The sequence below is a fragment of the Scatophagus argus genome, chromosome 2 (assembly GCF_020382885.2).
Source record: "Scatophagus argus isolate fScaArg1 chromosome 2, fScaArg1.pri, whole genome shotgun sequence".
In the NCBI taxonomy this organism is placed as follows: domain Eukaryota; kingdom Metazoa; phylum Chordata; class Actinopteri; family Scatophagidae; genus Scatophagus; species Scatophagus argus.
Window position 1 is genome coordinate 14294936 of NC_058494.1, and position 20380 is coordinate 14315315.

Here is a 20380-nt window from a genome sequence, read left to right on the forward strand (position 1 = left end):
GACTCAAATGTAGGAGACAGCACACACAATTAAACAATAGTAGGACTTATTTATTGAAAATGACAAAACAAGCAAAAAAACACAGAAGTGCAGAAGGTGGCAAACACAGACCAGAATTCAAACTGGAGCCGAAAACTAAATTGACAAGGCAACGAGGGGCACATGGAGAGGCACAGGTGAGGGGCATGAGGCGTGGAAACAAGAAGAGCTGATAGGTTTGGGAAAACAGACTTGGATGATGCAGCGCAGGTGTGCAGTAAGAACCACTAGAAATAAAGAGAGAAAAGGAATGAAACCGTGCCTACAGAGGATTACTTGGAAACACAGGAAAACACAAAGGAAACCAGTCAAGGCACGATCATGAGAACATCTACACTATACAGACAGGTATTTGGTTACATCTCTTTATTAGTGAATTCAGGTGTGATGTGGGGCTGTTTTTTAGGGTTGGACTAGACCCCTTACTTCCAGTGAAGAGAAATCTTAATGCTTCAGCATACCAAGGCATTTTGGACAATGCTATACCTCCAACATGGGAACTATAATTGTAACTATAACTATAATATATTACCCTCCTAGGTTGTCTATCCTTGCAACAACACCAAATACAAGGACTTGTTGGTTGGCACTAACATTGGCTGAGGCCTTTTGGACATGGTTTGGCCTTTTGGTCTTTCAACTTCTCAAGCAAGAGGCAGAAGGCATGAAGGACTGCAGATTTTGACACTGCGAGAGCTCTTTGGTTCCAACAAATCATCAGGTAACATGTGAATGGTATACAGGGTTTAATCCAGGCTGATTTTATCAAGAACTGCTAAAACTGACTGTACATATTTCTGGACAGCAGAAGAAACACTTTGAGGAATATCTAAGCCCAATCAACATGTCATCTGTGAAGCATTCAGAAACCTAACCCATCTTTCTGGTAGATGAGAGTCTCTGTAGTAGCAAAGCAGCATAAATTTGTCTTGAGATGTTTAAGGCTTTTGATATTGATTGCCTTTGCTGACAAACTTCTTCAATGTTTATGGGCTAGCGAACAGAAAAGGGCCACAAAGAGAAACTATACGCTGTGCTCCAACAGTATCACACTGCTTAGCCTCCCCAGAAAAGCTTATCCATGCCTTTTATGTTGAAAAGGCTGATTGTCAAACTCTAGATTTGGGAATATCAACGCAGATTCTGTCCTGCTCTTGGACCTGAACACCAACTCTTTACCCTGATAGTGATATGTGAGTCAAGAGAGTTCACCCATCCAATTCAGTAACATATAGCAGAGATGAAAGTTATGAATCACACTACAGAAAAGTTCTTTAGGTTTAGTTCAAAGAGTGTGTTGTCAATATGTCGCTGGTTCAAGCAGTTATTGTAAGTCTGGTATAAAACTGGCTCAGGAGCCACATATTTCAGTCATTCAGTAAGCATTTAAGCAGCCAGTACAGCATACAAAAACTACACAACTCTGGTGGACAAACTATGAAATGCTGAAACTGTTTCAACATTGCCTCATATAATTTGTTTCTTTTTACTTACTGACCAACACATACAGGCACTAATGGAATAATTGTAAAAAAAAAAAAAAATAACATAACATTGAATTTTTGAAATACTGTTAAGCAAATATGTCCTCATTATTTGGTTGGTTTTAAATGTTATTTAATTAACCAATTTATAATAGCTTTTACAAAAACAGAACCTGTATTTATTTATCGATTATAATTACAGCATTTAACCACTCAGCTGGCACACAGGGTCCACAACAGCCTGGTAGGTGGACTGTAATTTGTGTAATTTCTGAAGTATCCAACAAATCTAGCAGATTTGAAATTGGTGTTTGGTTGTATTTCCATGTAGATCTTATACTCAAGTAAAAATAGAAATACCACAGTCTAGAAATAATAAAGTATCAAAAGTAAAACTACACATCACACAGAATGGCATATTCCATAATAATAATAATAACAACAACAACAACAAATAATAATAATAACGGATGTGTTCATCATGGTCTCCTTAGGCCTGGTTATAGCTTGTGAATTTTCCCTTGGGGATCTGATTTATGGAATAGAATTACATCAGAATTTATTTGTTGATTATATTATGTATTATTAAAGCACCCAGAGAAAATCCATGTCGGCCCAGGGAGAACATGGAAACTACGCAGAAGCGGACCCAGAACCCACCTGCTGTGAGGCGACAGTGCAGTCATTTTAGGTATTATATTTGCATTATTATTGACACAGAACTTTTTAATGCAGCAAAGTTTAACCACTTTATATACTGTTTGGTAATTTAAAGTGTAACAGATCATTTTGTAGAGGCTGACCACGTGTTAAGTCTTAATCTATAAAGAAGATTAGATTAGATTAGATTAGATTAGATTAAAGAAACTTCTACATCCGTTAAATAAATGACTTAAATTACTTAAGGTATCTTTAAACTGAGGTATTGTATTTTACTAGCCTACCTGTAATCATAGTTATCGATAACTGATTAAGGAATTTATTCCAAAGAGCGTTAGGTCTGATAGGTTTCCATTGGATGTTAGTGTGTAAAATTTTACAGTTACTAATATGTTCCTGGGAAACCTATTCTGGAGGATTGTAGTTGGTTCCAGGATCCCAGTTTGACAAATGGAACACATGAACTGCCCTGATCACTCAAGCCAAAAATATATTGCTTGCAGAGGGTTTACTTTCAATCTAATCTCCAACTATATCTCATGATTTTGTCTTCACTTCTTCACAGTTTAACAATAGAGGGAGCCATTGCTTTCTTTATGGAAACAATTTTCTTGACAATTGTTGCAGCAGCCCTTCTTTACTGTTGCATCGATCTAATTCACAATCCTATAGAGGGACCCACCTCCACGTCTCTCTCTTCCTCTGTCTGTCTGTCTGTCTGTCTCTCCCTCCCTCTTTTGCTCTCTCTCTTTCTCCCTGTCTCTCTAGAGGAGGGGGAGGAGAGCAAGTGAGTGCAGTTTGAGTTGTGCTCTGCGCTCTATGCCAGCCAGAGGTGTGTTTCGGCTCCACTCTCTGTATCTCTGGGTAGCAGCGCCCCACCATGCAGCCAGCTTGAGTGCCATGTCTAACAGCTGTGTTGGCAAAGGGTTACAGCTCATCTGAAGGGAAGGTAGCATCTTGCTTTGAGGAGGACAGAAGATAAAAGAAGACTGACCAGTTGCAGAGAGAGGGGGGATAGAACTGACAGCAACCCCCCCCCCTCACCTCACTAAACAGAGCAAAAACGGAAGGCTTTGGAGTATTCAATTTTTTCTTTCGTTTTATATTTTTCTTATTCCTCATCGCGGTGCTGGGAGGTGCTTCATCTTTTCATATAGTCTCTCTCTCCATCATTTGCCTCCTCATCTATTTCTCCATCTATTTGGTGTATAATTTCCTCTATTTATGAGTTAGAGAAAATAGAAAAGGAGGGAGGAGTTTTGTTTTTTATTCTTGTCCTTTAATTCCTCCTCTCCACTCTTCCCTCCCTTTTGCCAAACCATATCATACCTGTCCTCCTTGCTATTTCATTTCTAACTACTGTCATCATTTCACCATTCCCCATCCTATGCCTCTTTCTGTCTGATGTTATATGAACTTGGACGATTTTTTTCAAAGACAACTAAAAAAAACTCCTCATGAATGACTCTTTTTTTTTCCCTTTTCCTTCTCTTTTGGTCCCTCCACACAATTTTCTTTGCATCACACTCTTCTGGGATTCTTAAATGTTACTCTAGGTAGGTTAATTATCGTTTAGTGTCTGTCTATCTGTCTGTCTGTGTGTATTTGTGTGTGCTTTACGTATACATAAAACACACATTAACACACACATGCACTCGCACACTAAACTATGCCTGTAAGAACAGTGTTCAGTGAGTCCATATTGGTCTGATTTCATGCGGTTATTACACCCTCCTCCTCATCTGTTCATCTCATCATGGCAAAGTGCGCCCATTTGTACTTGTTGTCTTTGCAAAAATCTTTTAATCAGTCCACATGTCATGTCCTCTTTTCCATTCAATGAAGATATCAGTTTGTTTTGCCAACTGCTGTGAAGTAACAACAACAATTCAGTTTAGTCGTGAGGGAGTATGAAATTCATTTCGTGGCAAATTTGGTGTCCTTTTATTTTTGATTATGATTTGACCAGTCTAGAAATATAAAATCTAAACTAAATGATATTCTCCTCATGTGTTGAGCGGCATTCAAAGTTTGAAGCTAATGGCCATCTCAAGTCATTAAGAGTGTATCCCATTTCATGCTTGATTTGTGCTCATTTTCATTCTGCCAGTCCATCAGCAGCCATTAGATCTTTTACTGCCTCTCTGCCCCTTCTCATACAAACCACCCAAAACACACAGACGCACACACACACACATACACACACACACACACATACATACACGCGCACACAGTCTTAAAACCTAAACACTCTCCTTGATATCATGAAAATATTTCTCAGAATTGAATCCCCTTGCTTTTGTATCCTTTCGATTTTCCCCTCCCTCTCTTCGATTGATTTTCATCCAGAAATGTCCGTTTTTCATTCTTGAAGCTCTTCCCTCTCCACTTGTCTTCATTCTCATCCTCTGTCAGGCAAGAGAGACCAGTTGGCATTAGTTGGATGTTGAAAAGTGGATTAAGTGGGTAATGCCTTGAGGTGGATTTGAGGTGTAACCCACAGTGTGCAGGTTTTAGATAGAGACAGACTGATAGACAGATAAAAATAGACAGAACTTAATATCCCATTTCATCTCTACCCTCTCTTCTGCCACACTTTCCTCCTTTTTTACATTTGATGCTTCGTCTGTACTCCTCACTGCCACACCTTTTTGGGAGCGCTGCACTGCTAGACTTTAAGTTATATATATATCCATGGACATCTGCCTGAAATTGACTGTGCACTCAGCCTTAAGGTGAAAATTTACACCCAGTCGTGTAGGCCCACAACAGCCACTTTATTCTCTCTCTCTCTCTCCCTCCCCCCCTCCTTTCTTATGGACTGATAAAGTGGCTTAATAAAAACCTGTTTCTTGATTGTTCTGAGAGTGGGATGTCATCATGAAGGAATATGAAGGACCACTTGTTCTGCTCTGTCTTTGCTTTTGTGTCTCAACTCCTGCTCCTCTGTAAAACATCTCCACTACAGTCTATAAATTATGTGTTACAGAAAAGAGTTAATTAGGTGAGTAGTGAATTAATATAGTACTCACTTCCTCTTCGCAACTGAGCGTATGCACATGCATGAGCAGTCGGTGTGTGCACTCAATGTATGAGTGTGTGTATGCGTGCAAGAGTACAGCTAACTGGGCAAAAGTGTGTGTATGCATTTGAATGACTGCATGGTATGATGGAAATTGCATTCTGCATGAACTTCCATCAGCAGGTTCTCTGTGAAGGGTATTTTTATATTTTCCACCACATTTGCCTGTACTGTTAAACCTTTCTTCACCCTGCTGTGACTAATTGGCTCTTTATCAGGCCATGCCTTTGATCTTTATCCAGTTTATATTTATTTGCTATTGTATCTCCAAGAATTTCTCTTCTCTCAGCGGTGGTTTTTAGCAAGAGAGATTTCTCACTCAAGGACTATTTAATCAGCCCAAGTTAATTTACATTGTTGATTTGGTTAAATCTCCATCAGCTTACACCAGTTGACTCTCTCAATTAGTCCAGTGCATGTGCATGCTTTTACATGCATCAATTTAAGTCTTTTTCTTCTCCTGATTGTATATTTCATTTGTTTGAGGTTTGTTAACCAGTGCCATGCTGATGCCCTCCTCCTCTTTGTCCTCCTCCTTCTTCACCATTACATTTCTTGTTGTTTCCTGCTCGATAGATCCTCATCAGATCTCTGAAAATGAATCACAGATCTAATATGACTCATACACCAGGTTTACTGTATTAGACTGTCTGACTGACCTTAATGAGTACACCGTACACTATATATGACATACTAGGCCAGTTGTGTCAGATTGCATCACAGTTTATTTTACTGCCACAAACATATAAAACCTTTGGGTCCAAACAATCTACAAAAATGTACAATAAACTTAAAAGGTCATACACTTAACAACACAAAATCCCACCATTCAGTCTATGGAAAATTGCTGGAGCTTCAATAGCGCAAAACAGATATGTAACATGACTAAAACTGTTTATCAGTGTCTGCAAAGTGTGAGCTCAATCCAGGGGCATCATGTGCGAGAGGGCACACAAGCGTGAGTCGTCCAATGCTTTTCTCTGATAAGTAGCCTTTTTTTGGGTTAAAATTGTTAACCGCCTAGCCAGTCAACCAAACTGCTCCTTAACAATGGCATAATTATCCTGAAGATGATTAGAATGCATCATTAAACCAAACAAGAACAAACTGAATCCACTCCTAATTGTTTACACATGCTAAACCCAATTATTTACCATGAATGTAGTATATAGACTCTCCACTGCATGTGCTAAAAAGTGCCAGAAGACTTTGTATTTAAAAAGATCAACAGTTTTGTTTTTTTGTTTTTGTTTGTTTTTTGGGTCACATGCAAACTTAAAGTATAAGGGGATTTACACTATATAGACAAAAGAATTGTGACACACCTCTTCATTATTGAAGGCATGTGTGGTAGTGGTGCTGTTTTTCAGGGGTTGGGCTCGGCCCCTTACTTTCAGTGAAGTGAAGTCTTAATGCTTCAGCATATAAAGACTTTTGGACAATGCTTTTGGCAATGCCGGCAACAGCTGGGTGAAGGCCCCCCTCCACCCTAACACAACTGCGGTGCTGGGTTGAACAAAGCAAGGTCCAAAGAGAGATGGTTCAGAAGAACCTGACTAGTCTGCACAGAGCTCTGACCACAACCCCATCTAACAGCCCTGGGATGACCTGCAACGGAGACCGCAAGTCAGGCCCCTCCAGTCCAACATCAGTGCCTCACCCCACAGATCCTCCACTGCATTAATGGGCACTCCCCCCAAAGAACACTCCAAAATCCTTCAGAAAGCCTTCCCAGAATAGCAGAAGCTTCCACTGCCACAAAAGGGGCCAAACTCCACACCAAAGTCCATGCACTTAGAATGCAATGTCACCATGTCCATGTTGGTGTAATGGTTAGGTGTTCCTGTACTTTTGTCTGTATAGTGTCTGTTGGCTTCCTCTCAAATGTTCTCCATGAAAGAAAGAGTGGGCACCTGACCTAAAAGTTTCAAGTTGATTTTAACTGAGCATCTTTAAACCCAAAGAGTCTAAATGATTTAGGCCATCTTTTAAAAGAGTGGTGGGCTGTTTCCATGCTGTGAGCACACAGTGGTTTAAATATAAAGGCTTAAAAGGGCATGCTCACCTCTTGGGTTTCAGTCTAATGAAGGATTTATGTTCAAAAGAGGAGTCATTAAGAGTGTGTTGAGCACAACAGGAACACAAAAACAGCTAATGTCACGTCACAACAGCGCTCTCTGCTCTGAAGTGAGGAAGTCACATACACATATGCATCAAATACCTCACACCAAATGAGATAATTCAACATTTTGAATAGCTGTTAATTCATAAGCTGGCAAGGAAACTAAACAGACAAAAAAACCTCATTCAGTTGTTTCATGCTGAGGTTTATTTAAGGATACACTGTATTATTCTTCATGAATCAAGCTATCGGTGTCATTTTAATACTACTATCAGAGTCAGAGATAATTAGACTTTGAAGGAGTCAGAGACAGAAAGATGGATCTTTGTAAATAAAATTTGTTTAATGAATAATTCATTGCGCTGCCAGACAGGATTAAAATTCTACACATGCAGATATCCTCTGACTATTTTCCTAAATTGTGTATAGCTACATATGAGACTTCCTCAGACTATACAGATAAATGCATACATGAGAAACAGATGTAACCCTATGAGCATGTTTTACATGTTAAAAAACTGCTTTCATCTGTTTTCATCTGACTTAAAGGATGAAATATTAGAACATGCATTACTGCAACTAACTAGCAACTTGTCATTAGTGATTAATATGTCCATTTAATCTCTATGAATTAATCATTTTGTCCATACTATATCAGAAAATTTAGAAAAATATATTATCCACCACAGTTTCCAAATGAAATCTTCAAATGTCCAACAGTCCCAAATCATAAGATTTTCAGTAAAATATTGCCGAACATTAAGAAAGCCAGAAAGTATTTTGGCTCTTATTGCAGAAAGAAATAACTGAATCAAAGTTGATGATTAATTTTCAATTGATCAAATAATTGATTGTTGCTCATTATCCAGCTCTAAAGATTACAGTCACACCAAATTTATTTTCACTTACTGCAGAAATTCCTCTAATTTTCAATAACATGGCAAGTAAAAATTGCTTAATTTTTTCTCCCATGTGTTATGAAATCCACTTATATTTCAGCGGCATCACAATCATCACAAATGTTTTTCTTTTTTTTTTATCCAGAATTAGTTTCTTTCTTATTGGACTAAAGCAGGGGTTTATAAAACTGCAATTCAGGGAGTCTCAAGGGCCCTAATTAACTAATTTAAATACCTGAATTAGCTACTATAAGCGAGGACACAAATATTTAACAAAATACATAAATTTAAGTAAATCACATCAAAAAACATTTAAGATGATTTACTTAAAAAGAAAAATCACACAATATAAGCAGATGGACTATATTTTGAATTTCTGGAAAACAAACACATTATTACAGATATGTATGAGGAGTGAATGATGTAGATATAATCTGTCACCATGTGTATGATTGTATGGAAAAATCACTTGAGAAACTTTTGGGCATTTCGATCAAATCTGGGAAATCAAATACCTGACAAATAAAGGTACTTTGTCACACTGATGCAGCAATCATAGAAAGCCAATTAAGTCAATAAGTTGTAAAGTTATTGAACTGCAAGTGCCCCAGTATAGAGATAACAAGAAAATGGCTCACATTGATATAAACAGTATGGCTCAATCTTTAATGACCAACCTGTTGTTAAATATCAGGACTTCATGTTGGGACCCACCAATGAAGGCTGTGCGACTCACTTTAACTCACACCCATAGTTTAAGAAACAAGTAAAAAAACAAACAAACAAAAAACCAAAACAAAACAGATGTGCTGTGAGCATCTCCTTCAAGGAAAAGCACAGTCATATTACCAGGCAGCAACATTCACAACACATTCAAACTGCAGTGAAAAAGGGGCATGTAGACACAGCGACTTGACTGAGTTAAGCCTTGACCTCAGAGGTAATTGACTTGTGTACACAACCGCATTCAGCCTTCACCAACAGCTCGTCCAGCCTCAGCCGCATTCTGTCATCTGACTTCGTTCTTGTCTTCTTCTCCCCTTCAGATTGAGACTGGAAAGAGTGCAGAGTGGGCCGGCAAACTGATGATCATGACTGGTTGAAGCGAGCAAAGGCAAGGCGGTGAAAGAAAGCCAAAGAAGAAAGAAGAAGAGGAGGGAAGAAGAAGAAGAGGAATACACACAAACACACACACACACACACGTTGCTGCTCATCTCCACGGCAACTGTGTTCACACACTCGCAGACTTCTGGGAGGAGACCTCTGCGAGCTGCATCACCAGCGTTGGAGGAAGGGGAAAGAGAATCGGATGGAAAGAGACGAATGAAAGAACGCTCCCTCATCTCTCACCATCTATTGTTATTTAGTTTGTTCTCCTGAGTTCACACATACACAGACAACTTTTAAATTACTCTAAGATCTGAGTCAAAAGCATATGTCTTTCACGTTAGAGCTGCTGCTCTGCAGATTCTTTGTCTTTTTTACATGTAAAATCATTGTTTCTAAGCAATCCACTGGTTTGCACTGATTTAATTTTAATGAATGATTTCATTTCAACTATTGCAAATTTTGTACATATTATTACATTTTAAAAACTGTTGCACTCCAACACACTGATAACACCCGAGCATTGCCCACCTGTCCCCTCATCCAACCTGAAGCCACTTATCCCTTCGCCCCACCTCAGTCTTCTGCCTGCGACTTCGTCTGTCTACCATCCCTTCATCCGAGGCTATGAGAGGAGGAGTCGAATCCCAGATCACTCCATCATGCCAGTTCTGAAGAGCAGAGAGGAGATCCGGGCTGGCAATGTTCAAGGTAGGTCAGTGATTTGGGTAACTGGGTTGTATTTGTGCGTCTGTGAGCATTTCCTCAAACCTTTCTCCAAAAACTCTGCTGGTTGTGTTCACTGAGGTGAATTTCAGCTGAACTTTTCTTTCAGATTTCTTTATTTCATCTGTAGACTATTTGTTTGATTAATCAGTCAATTTAGAAAGCATCAGAAAATAATGAAAAATGTCTTTCACTGTTACCCAGAGGTCAAGGTGACGTCTTTAAATTAGCCTGCTTGTTTTGTCCAGGCAGCAGTATGAAGATTTCAGAGATATCTTAATTAAAATGACAACAAACAGAGAAAAGCAGCAAATTGGAGAAGCTGAAAATGCCTAATATTTACCTAAAAGTCAGTTGACTTATCAATTAATTGACAAATCACTCCAGCTACATTCCTGAAACCTAAAATCATTTCCTGTGCTAACTGTTAGTATGCAGTAGTTGTCAGTGTTTTGTCTCCTGTCTCCTCAGCAATCAAATATCTTCCTCCAGAAATTCTCCTCACTCGTGAAAATAGTTCAGTGTCGTGTAAATTGTCACAGGAGGTGGAAATGATGTTTCATGTCACATATCAGATAACGCAGTATTGTGTAGTTTGTGGTGACACATTTGATGCTTCTTGGCTCGGTAGCCTCAAGGATCACAGTCATGATGTGTTTTGGTCACATTAAGGAATTGCTGGGCTTTAATTTTCTTTGAACCTTGAAAATAGCAAGCAGTGCATTGGACTGTACAATTTTGTGACAGCGACATCGCTTCATAATAATGCTTTCCAGAAATTGACTGTAAAAAAAAAAAGAAAAAAGGAAATGTTCAGAAAACTTTTTTAATGATCCGTGTGTGAATTATCTGAAGTTGTTGTCTAAAGTTGTTTGGCAATTAAAGTCCAGTATGTGCAAAAATCTTTATGTCTAAATGTGTGTGCAGGAGCCTATGGTAATGTTTTCATTTTCATTTTTGTTTTCATTCAAGACTAACAGATGACAAAGAAAGAGAAGTACATGAGGATGAGGAGCTTCACAGTGCAAAAGACAAATTGTCTTTTTTTGGTCGCACATTCTTTCTCCCTGTGCTTTGAGGGAGCTCAGTGTTGAGATAAGGGATAACGAGGCAGTAGCTTCAATAAGCCCATCAAAACGCAGAGTTGTGCTGCTTCACGAGGGAAAACAGGTCTAGACAATAGTAGCTGTATAAAGCAACAGAGTGGGGAAGCTGGAGCCTGTTTTATTGCCAAGCTTGTGCTCCTTTCAGCAGCAGCTCATGAGTTTGAGCGATAAACGGCACGTTTAAAAGTTGGAGGGGCGTGTAAAGATAATGGAAAGGCTTGTTTGAGAGGGAGTTTGACAAAGAGTACAGGAGATAATTCGAAATCGGCTCAAAAGGGGATTTCACACATGACGTTCATGAGCACAGAAATAACTTTTCGACCAGTGGAAAGTGTGTTTGATTTTTACATGCGTTTTCATTGCATGTGTGAACATTTTCGCAACAGAAAATGTTGAAAACCCTGCGTTCTGTCACATTGTCTGGCTGCTGCCAATGGAGCCGCTCCAGGATTTGTCTCTTGGTGGCATTGCGGATTAGATTCTTGGCTGAATTGTTTTTTTTGTTTTTGCTTTGGGTGAGGCTAGTTAATGCTCACAAATCTAAGCTTTTCCACATTTGCATCCGCCGACTCAGGATCTGATGTAAGTATCTAATTATGATGCTGAAGCGTGACTTAGAGGAGGTGTGTGACAGCGGGTAGTGTCCCTCCCTCTCTCAAGACAACAGCTTCAAAAGCGAGACATTTCTACTCTTTCCCACGCCTTGCTCACATATGCAGCACAAACACAGCACTCCACAGCTCCCATATTGTCCAACACAATATTTCAATCAAAACTTCGTCTTCTGTCTCAACAGTTGGGTATTGGCTGACACTGCAGGCTTGAAATGGCTGCGTGTGAACTGTGTTTCTAGGGCAGCTTTGACATATAAAAAAAGAGGAGAGAGAACATGAGAGAGAGCAAGCAAGGGGTTAAGGCGTGGCAGACAGAAAAGGAGACAGGCAAAGATCCAGACGCAGGCGGTAAATCCAGAGGGAGCTTCACTGACAGTGGATGAAGGAGGCAGCTTTGTAGACAGATGTAGCTCTGAGTGCGTAAGCAACAAGGCCTAGGAGGGGCGTGTTGTTGCAGCGTCGTGATGCTGCATCTCTTTGGAGAGTGGGTTGGGTACAGGGGATTATGGGATCCGAGTGTTGGCTCTCTTGTCAGGCGGGCGGCGCAGTCCCTGTTTTGATCAGTGGACCATGAGCAGAGTGGCGGCGGTGGAGTGTCATGAATATATGGGCGTTGAGATGTTGACGCTGGGACTCACAGCAGACAGCTGGCTGAGTCAATTTTGGATACGAGCCTCGTGTGACCAGCTTTACAAATGTTGATTGAGTCGTTGAAGGATTACAGGTGCTGAGCAGCCTGGTGTTTATTGTTTGCTCAGAGCCAGAAAGAGAGGGGACAGAAGTGCAAAGTAGTTACACAATGCCTCAGAAATACCTCCGTCATCAATGCAATGTCAGATTTTTCCATGCAGTACAATTTCATATATATATATATATATATATATATATATATATATCATTCCAAAGGTTGAAACTGGCTTCTCTGAACTGCACATAGGCAAAAGGCATGGGGACTGTTCATGTTTATTTCTCTGTTTAGAACTTGCGTCTCGACAGGATTGGATCAACCGATTGCTTGACATGCAGGTCTACACATTACACTGTTGAGATTTGGGAAGTGTTCGCGTCAGCTCCACTGAGATAGCATTCTTCTTTGCATATGCTTGCATTTTATATTTACCTTTCCAGAAACATAATTCTAACTTTTTACAACAGCCCTGTAATAAATCCTACCATCATGATGATTAGAATGGTTACATTTTAAAAAAAAGGAAGGTGTCCAGTCTGTATCAGCAAAGGCAGCCTGGATAGAAATACCTTTCAGTGCAAGCAATGCAGCTCAACCACACTACAAAACAGCATCAAAAATAACCAAAAACTGACATGAAAACGAAAACCGTAGAGTTCAGATTAATTAGAGACACCACACAAAAATAGACTAAATTAAGTGAAATGCAACCCGTTGTTTAAACACGCTGTTAAACTAGGTTGTAAAATTAATGTCTTTTTGCTCAGCCCCGCTTTAGATTACAAGTTGTAAGGCAGCTGCAGTCAGTCAGCAAGCAGCCTCAATGTTATCCATGATTTTTGCACCTGCGTTGTCAGATGCAGAATGCCTCTTCACATCACTTTTCAGATGCTCTGCTTTTCTTTGTCATATGCGACAGTAAAAGAAAAGTCAGTTTTAAACCGTTGGTTGGACAAAATGGAATCAATTTAAAGATGTCACTTTGGGCTCAGGGTAGCTGTGATTTTCACTTAACTCTGAGAATTGTCAGCAGAATCATCAAAATAACATTAAATAAATTGTTAGCCTTTCTCCGCTCAGCTCGGCTTGTTGTTTTCCCTGTTAAATGAATAAAATGGAGCATTGCTACCGTCTCATCTTAGTTAGCGACTGAAGCCCAAGATGCCTCTTGTACCTCTCTTCTCTACCTAGTCATGTGTGACCGTGAGAGAAGGAGGAAGAGCTAAGAATAGAGAAAAGGGGGGCCCCCAGTACTGCGATGCCGCCTCTACCCAAGTTGCTCATCTTCTTGGTGTGCCGTTCTGTTACTGAAGTCAGCAGGCACTCAACCAGTTTATGCTGATACTTGTTCGTGCAGGCTCTGCTTAAACTGAACACAATACAGACTGAAGCTGTAGCTATGCGAGTCATTTTATGTTTCACTGAGGTGTCAGATGCAGAAATCCAGCGACCACATCAGAGTTTCACCCCGTATATGTTCACTAATTATATGATCAGAATGTCTGGGCTGGCACATGCTGAAATTTCATCAAAAAAATGTCGCTTTTTATGTCAGGCCAAAGGGAGGCTTTCTGAAGGTCTTCCAGTGAGAGTCAGGGAAGAGATTCAGAAAATGTTTTTTCATATCATTTTTCAGACAGATGGAGGAGGCTAATAGAACAAAAGACAAGATCTAGAGGGTGAGAAAAGGGTCGAGGTATGGAGATGAGAAGAACTGAAGGAGGATTTGATAGCTGAACAAGATTGAGTAATTTTTGTTCTCAAAAGGAGCACAAGAGACAGACATCAGGACTCGCGAGAAATCGTGTCATGCAGATGGCTTTGCTAAGAGGGGACGATAAGATGATAATTATGTTTTCAAAGAGGGAGAGGGGAGTGAGCAAAGAACGAAAATGAACACAAAATGTTTGATTGAATCAGGAGAAGAAACAGATCTCATCAACAGCCTTAGTTTACTTCAATTAGGGAGAAATCTTGACAGGCTCAGATCTTGTTGCCAGCTAATTCATTTGTGTAAACTGCCATACGTGGATCATAATACCTGTTGGAAGACAGGATAAAATTTATGTTTTCATTTCTGTCTTTTATAATTACAAAAGCTGATGTCAAAATCAGATTTATTTTTAGTTAGTTAGTTTTTTTTTCTCGTAATGCTTGCTCTGTTGTCGTGTTGATATTTCCCAACATTTTAGCAGTGCTGTCAGCAGGTGGTAGCTTTTTAACAACTCCAGCCACCGTGTTTGCTAACCAGCTCCCAGTGTCAATGAGTCTGTCTCCATTTGACCCTCAGTGGGGGGAAAACTTGTCAATTCATTAGTCGTGACTTCACTCTGCAGAGGTGAGGAGGAACTTGCCCCTCCACTCATACAGACTCAAACATGAAGGATCAGCACAAACTCAGTGGGGAAGCAGCAGTTGTCACTTATTTATTTAATTATTTTTTCTAACAAAGTGGAGGGACAGGTGATCAATGACACAGAGGCAAGGCCGAGAGGTAGAACAAACCGCTTCAGGGGGTGGGGAGGTTAATATTGATGGTGACGAAAAAGAGGATGTGAGTCTGGATCTTTGCTACCACGTTTAGGTCTCAGTGGAGGCAAGTGTGTGGGTTTGTATTGCTGAGATTTGTTTATGTTGGATGAGCTCTGTGCTATTGGACCTTTGGATAGATGCTCCAGATTCATTATGGATGAACAGCTGAGATCATCAGAAAATTAATTCTGAAATGTACATTATTAACTTGTTACAGTTTCCCTGTTTTAATGTGATTGTAAATATAATATCTTTGAGTTGAGTAAAAACTCGTAAAAATTCGAGGATGTCATATTTTTGGGGATTTGGAAAATTCTGAAAGACATTTTTTACCAAAGAACCAGCAGATCTACTTAAGTAAACAGCCAAAACCACGATTTACCGCTCATATTATCATGTGTAACGGTAATGAATGTGTGTGGCGACGTTGATCCAGTCCATTTGAACACCTCTTTGGATGCTCTCTTTAATGTGTTTGCCTTGTAGACATGAATGTTAAAGGAGTAATGACATACAGCTTTTATAGAAGTTAAACGGGTAATAAATGAAGTACTTTGAAGTATGTAGACAGGTAATACTGAAAATAAAATGAGTAATAAAGAGGCTTGTTTCCAACCTGCAGTGCTAAGAAAAACACAATAGGAAACACTCTGTGTTTTTGATCTTTCCACCTTTTTTTAACATAATCAAATAGGTCACAAGCTCAGGTCAATAAGGGCATGATGGCCACCTTTGCTATTTTTGAAAAAACAGAAAGGGGTGTAGATGGTTAATAATTAATGCTCCAACTGTCACCCTACTACACCTTTTTAACAGCCATGCGGGTTACATTGTGTGTTTGTGCATTTTGTTTGGTTTGTTTATCCTATGGAATCACCAGTATCTTGACAATGTGTAACACCTATGAAAACTGGGGGTTTGTGGTGACTGAAATGAATCATTTAGACTTGCTCTAAGACTAACCAAAGCGTGATTTCTTTAATATTTGTTAGCAGTGTATAACAGTCTGGCTAAAACACCATAAATTTAACAAAATGACTCAGCCTTGCACAGAGAGCTTGCAGGCAGGCAGTGCAGCTACAGGTGCCGGCAGAAGAGTAAAGATGCATCTTGGGGGACTACAAAGGTCTGGAGCTGGTGTGAGGCCTCAGGTAATTAAGAGGAATTATAAAAGTGGATGGTCGGCCTTTCTTCACAACTTCTCTCTTGAGCTTTAGGTGCCATAGGCTTGCTATCAAAACCCCAGAGTGCTGAAGCTGTTAAATTCTCAAATTTTGCCCTCAGAAAAATAGTAAACACCAATTATTGGCCCAGACTGCGGACATAATACTTGGGTGTGATGTTTCAGAAAATCCAGTGAAATACACCTGAGAAAATACATTCCAGGATGAGGCTGAAAAGAGCGTGTGACTGACTCGTAAGAGACTGGGCTGCTTCAGTTAAAAAAGGGTTGACATGCATGAACAGAGGGAGTTATGATACCCTGTAGAAAAGAAAAAAAAGGAAGCCAGTACCGTGGACATATTCCAGAGATCAGAGACCTGGCATAGCTCTACATGCTTCGTGTAGCTATCAAACAGTGGTGGTCCAGGCCCTCTGAGGCTGTAAAGGCAGCCTCAGAGAGGGAGACGTCACTTTGCTGCTAAATTAAGTCCAGAGTAGGAGATATAACCTCAGTGAAATAAATGGCTCCAATGAGGTAATGAAGACTTTGGGGAATAGATGGATCCTGTCTCAACCTTGCGTTTTCTTCATCCCTGTGCCTCAGAGTGTGTATACTTTGTTGTGTACACATGTGTGCTTATGTATTGCGCTGGTGTGGTCGGATGTATGTATATTTGTCTCTTATGTAAAGACCATATCCTGTTATTTAAAGTGCTGAAGCAGCGTTGATATGACAGAAGAGCGCCGTATAGTGTGTCTCGTTATAAGAGCAATTAGCAAAGAGAGGATTCTTGACTAGACTAAAGTGCACTTAATGAAACACCCAAGACCCTCTTCAATAAACTAGTGATTTTTTTTAAGCTATTCTGGTTGAGAGTCATGAGGTGACAGATTATTCACTCGAGAATACTGTATTATAGAAGATAACTCAAACACTCCTGTAATGCTTCATGCTGTCATGATACACAGTGTTGGTTTTCAACCCTTTATACGTCATATGTTCTGTCCTGCTGTTTTCTCTTGCCTCCGTTGTTTTGATTCTGATTCTACAACAGTCTTTTTCTCTGTTTCTCCCATCCCACTGTTACTAAAATAAATCCTTAAGTGCCCAAAGAATCAGCATGATTTTAAGTATAAATCTGCTGATATTCTGTATTTTTCTCACTGTCAGCAAATCTCATGAAAAGACCAAACTAACAATGAATTGATCCAATTATTGTTTGCATAGCAAAACAATTTTTCCTCTGTGCCATAGACCTGCACTCTGTTAAAGGCATATAACCACAGTTCTGCAGTTCTTTCATTACAGTGCAAACAGGCACTGTAGTTTATTTCCAGTCAGTCTCAAATTAATTATCCTCCTGCTGTAAATATTCACCAGGTTTACCAAGTGTGTATTAATCCACCGCTGAAAATAGTCCCTAAAACTGCTCTATTTACGACTGTTTGCTTGAAACTTCAATGCCCATCTGTTTAGGCAATTACTGAGCGCTTTTTAAAAATGAAATGAACGAGCCATATTTATCTGGTTTTGTAGGAACAAATGTGCTCCGTGCTGAGAGCCACGGACAGAGCGGGGAAGTTGGACACCAAAGGCGTGTTCACACACACCGTGGTTAAAAAAGTTAAACTTTTGGCGCAAATTTTGCTGAACCACGACACAGCGTCATCATGTGAAAGCAAGACAGTTTTGTTGACTTGTAAGATCCTGGTTCCAGTTATTAATCATTGCGTAGTGATGTTTGGCTCTGACAAGCAGATATGGATCTGCTGTTATCTGTCGGGTCTCGCCGTTACCTGAAACTGTACTGTCTTTGATCTCAGCCCCTGTGAATACACTGTTTGTTTCTTCCATCTGTTTAGCTGTAATCAAATATAGAATTCAACCAGCCGTATCCTTTAATGTGATTACTAGTTACTTGACAGCGAAATGTTTTATTATTACAGTTTTTAACACCAGAATAGCAGCGTTTTCTTAAACTATGGCTATTGCAGTGTAGTGGAGAGTCAGTATACTTTACAGCTCGTGAAGACAGTTGATTTTCTGAGCGGGAATTGAATAATTACAGAGGATGTAAATAGAACTTGTGTTGGCTTCCACCACCCCTGCTGGAGAGTCATTATAGCTGCATGATGTCTGATTACCTGACTGAACACAACATCTCTGACTGACAAATCAGAATCAACATCATTCATCAAAAGCTACACCAGTTTTCTTTTTTTTTTTCTTTTTTTTTTTTTTTTGTGTGTGGATGATTTAAAACTTTGTTGGCTGTTGGCCAACCCCTCACCAGCAATAATTTTTATTCTTTACGAATAAGAGTAAACAAAACACAACTATGGGATTTAGTGTTAAACCGGTGAGGGTACGCAGACTTTCGAGGCACAACAGACTTAACTCACTTGATCTTTCACAAAATCTTGTCGCAGCTGCAGATACAACAGAATGTTTTGTTTAAACCCAGAGGATGCTTCCTTGCTCTCTTGTCAACAAAAATGTAAGTAGCTGCCTTTTATTGTTGGTAAAGGTCACCTGCGTCAAAATATGAATACCAGCTTCTTCTGTGCTTTTAAGTCTCTTGGTTCTAGCTAGATAAGTTTTAAAGACTGCACATGATTTTACCATAGGATTACCATAAATCACATAATAACTCGCGAGATAATACCTTCACTTTATCACCTGTTTCATCTGGAATGGAAACATTTGTAGTTTTATACCCACGAAGCGTTTAACATAAGAACTGTGTTGGGTGGATATGTGGGAAAACCTGCCTGCAGTTAGTAAGTATATTTTTGAATTATTGATGACATGTTGGAATTGTGACAATAAACAGAAATGTCAAACATTGTCACCTGCTGTGGCATCTCTCCAGCGGATATCTTGATCTTTGTATGAACTGAAAACGCTCTCAAGGATTTTCATGTTTTCAGGTTGTATTTACATGTTGAAGCTATGCTGGTGTCGAAATGCCTTTTCTGCTTTATTAAAGTGCACTGTTATTTGTTATTCGTTGATTTAATATTATTTACAAATCATGCTGGATTCAGCTTGTGCTTCAGTGGAGATGACAGAAGTACCACTCTTACCTGTAACTGACCACCTACTGAATGTAAATGGGCTCCTTAATAGATATGCCTGTCAGCTTATGTTATCCACAATGCCTTTCAAATGCCATACAGTGCAGCCCACCACTTAAAGTCTCCAGGGATATAGTGGAGCCCGATAACGATAGCCTACGTGTGTTTTAAATAGCGTGGCAGATTCAGTTTTAACGTTTCAGGCTGCTGTTGGGAGCCTCTGTAGCGCATACACCACAGTCTGTGATCCCCAGCACTATTCAGGAAACACATCTGACCATTAAAGTCCGCACTTATTCATTACTGTGAGAACTGACGGGGTGCCGAGGCTCATGGTTCACGGTTTGACTCATCATGTGGAATCTTTATTGGCAGATTGGAAGTCCATGAGTGTGAGTGTGTGCAGCTACGCGTCTCAAGCAGCGCGACTTATTCTATTGGCGGCTCGTGCCATTTGACACAGCGCTGTGATCAATGTTCTCTGTAAATGTTAAGTGGGCCTCCGTCTTATTGGCATGATCCAGCTCAGCCCAGAGCCTGCTGTCCGCACATGAACCTGAATGTGTGTGTGTATTTGTGAATGTTTTGAAGGGCACACGTGTCTTGTCATGTTGGGAAAACAAAAGCCATTCATGCCATCAGGAGGACTCAGATGTCATCTGACCCAAACTGTTGCATGACCAGCAGTGCGTACACTCAAGCCATTTGTTTGGGCAGCTCTGCGTTCATGCATGTGTGTCTTTAGCAGAGCGACGGGTAGAAGGTTAGTCATGTCTGCAGTAAATTACTGGATACAAGCAATGCACACATGTGGGTGTTTTGTGTGGCTGTTCATTGCCACTTATGCATGTTTTCCCTGCAGTGCATATGTTATTGTAATTGCTGTGTAAGTGCTGTAATGGACTCGCAAGGGCACATAAATTCATGTGTCAGCTTGGTTTTGTTGATGCCGCATTAGATGGGTTACTTCTGCCCTATTATGCTGTTTATGATCCGCTCTTGACACCCTCCATTTAAATGTTATTAATTTGGGGCTGTTAATGACAGTGGAGATGTTGTATGGCTGTCTGTTTAGTCC

General features: G+C 39.9%; 1 protein-coding gene across 3 annotated transcripts in view; it reads left to right on the forward strand.

Moving 5' to 3' along the window:
- Positions 1 to 200: 200 nt before the first annotated feature.
- grin2bb (glutamate receptor, ionotropic, N-methyl D-aspartate 2B, genome duplicate b) overlaps positions 201 to 20380 on the forward strand; it is an 88143-nt gene continuing 67963 nt past the window's right edge. Inside the window, exons 1-5 of one of the 3 annotated variants that reach the window (XM_046411978.1) lie at positions 201 to 387; positions 580 to 760; positions 2115 to 2214; positions 2954 to 3739; positions 9333 to 10105. In XM_046411978.1, the coding sequence (XP_046267934.1) occupies positions 10097 to 10105 (9 nt within the window). In that variant the 5' untranslated portion in view covers positions 201 to 387; positions 580 to 760; positions 2115 to 2214; positions 2954 to 3739; positions 9333 to 10096. Of the gene's footprint in view, positions 388 to 579; positions 761 to 2114; positions 2215 to 2951; positions 3740 to 9332; positions 10106 to 20380 lie in introns of all 3 variants that reach the window. The other 2 variants (XM_046411999.1, XM_046412008.1) reach the window with 2 other exon arrangements.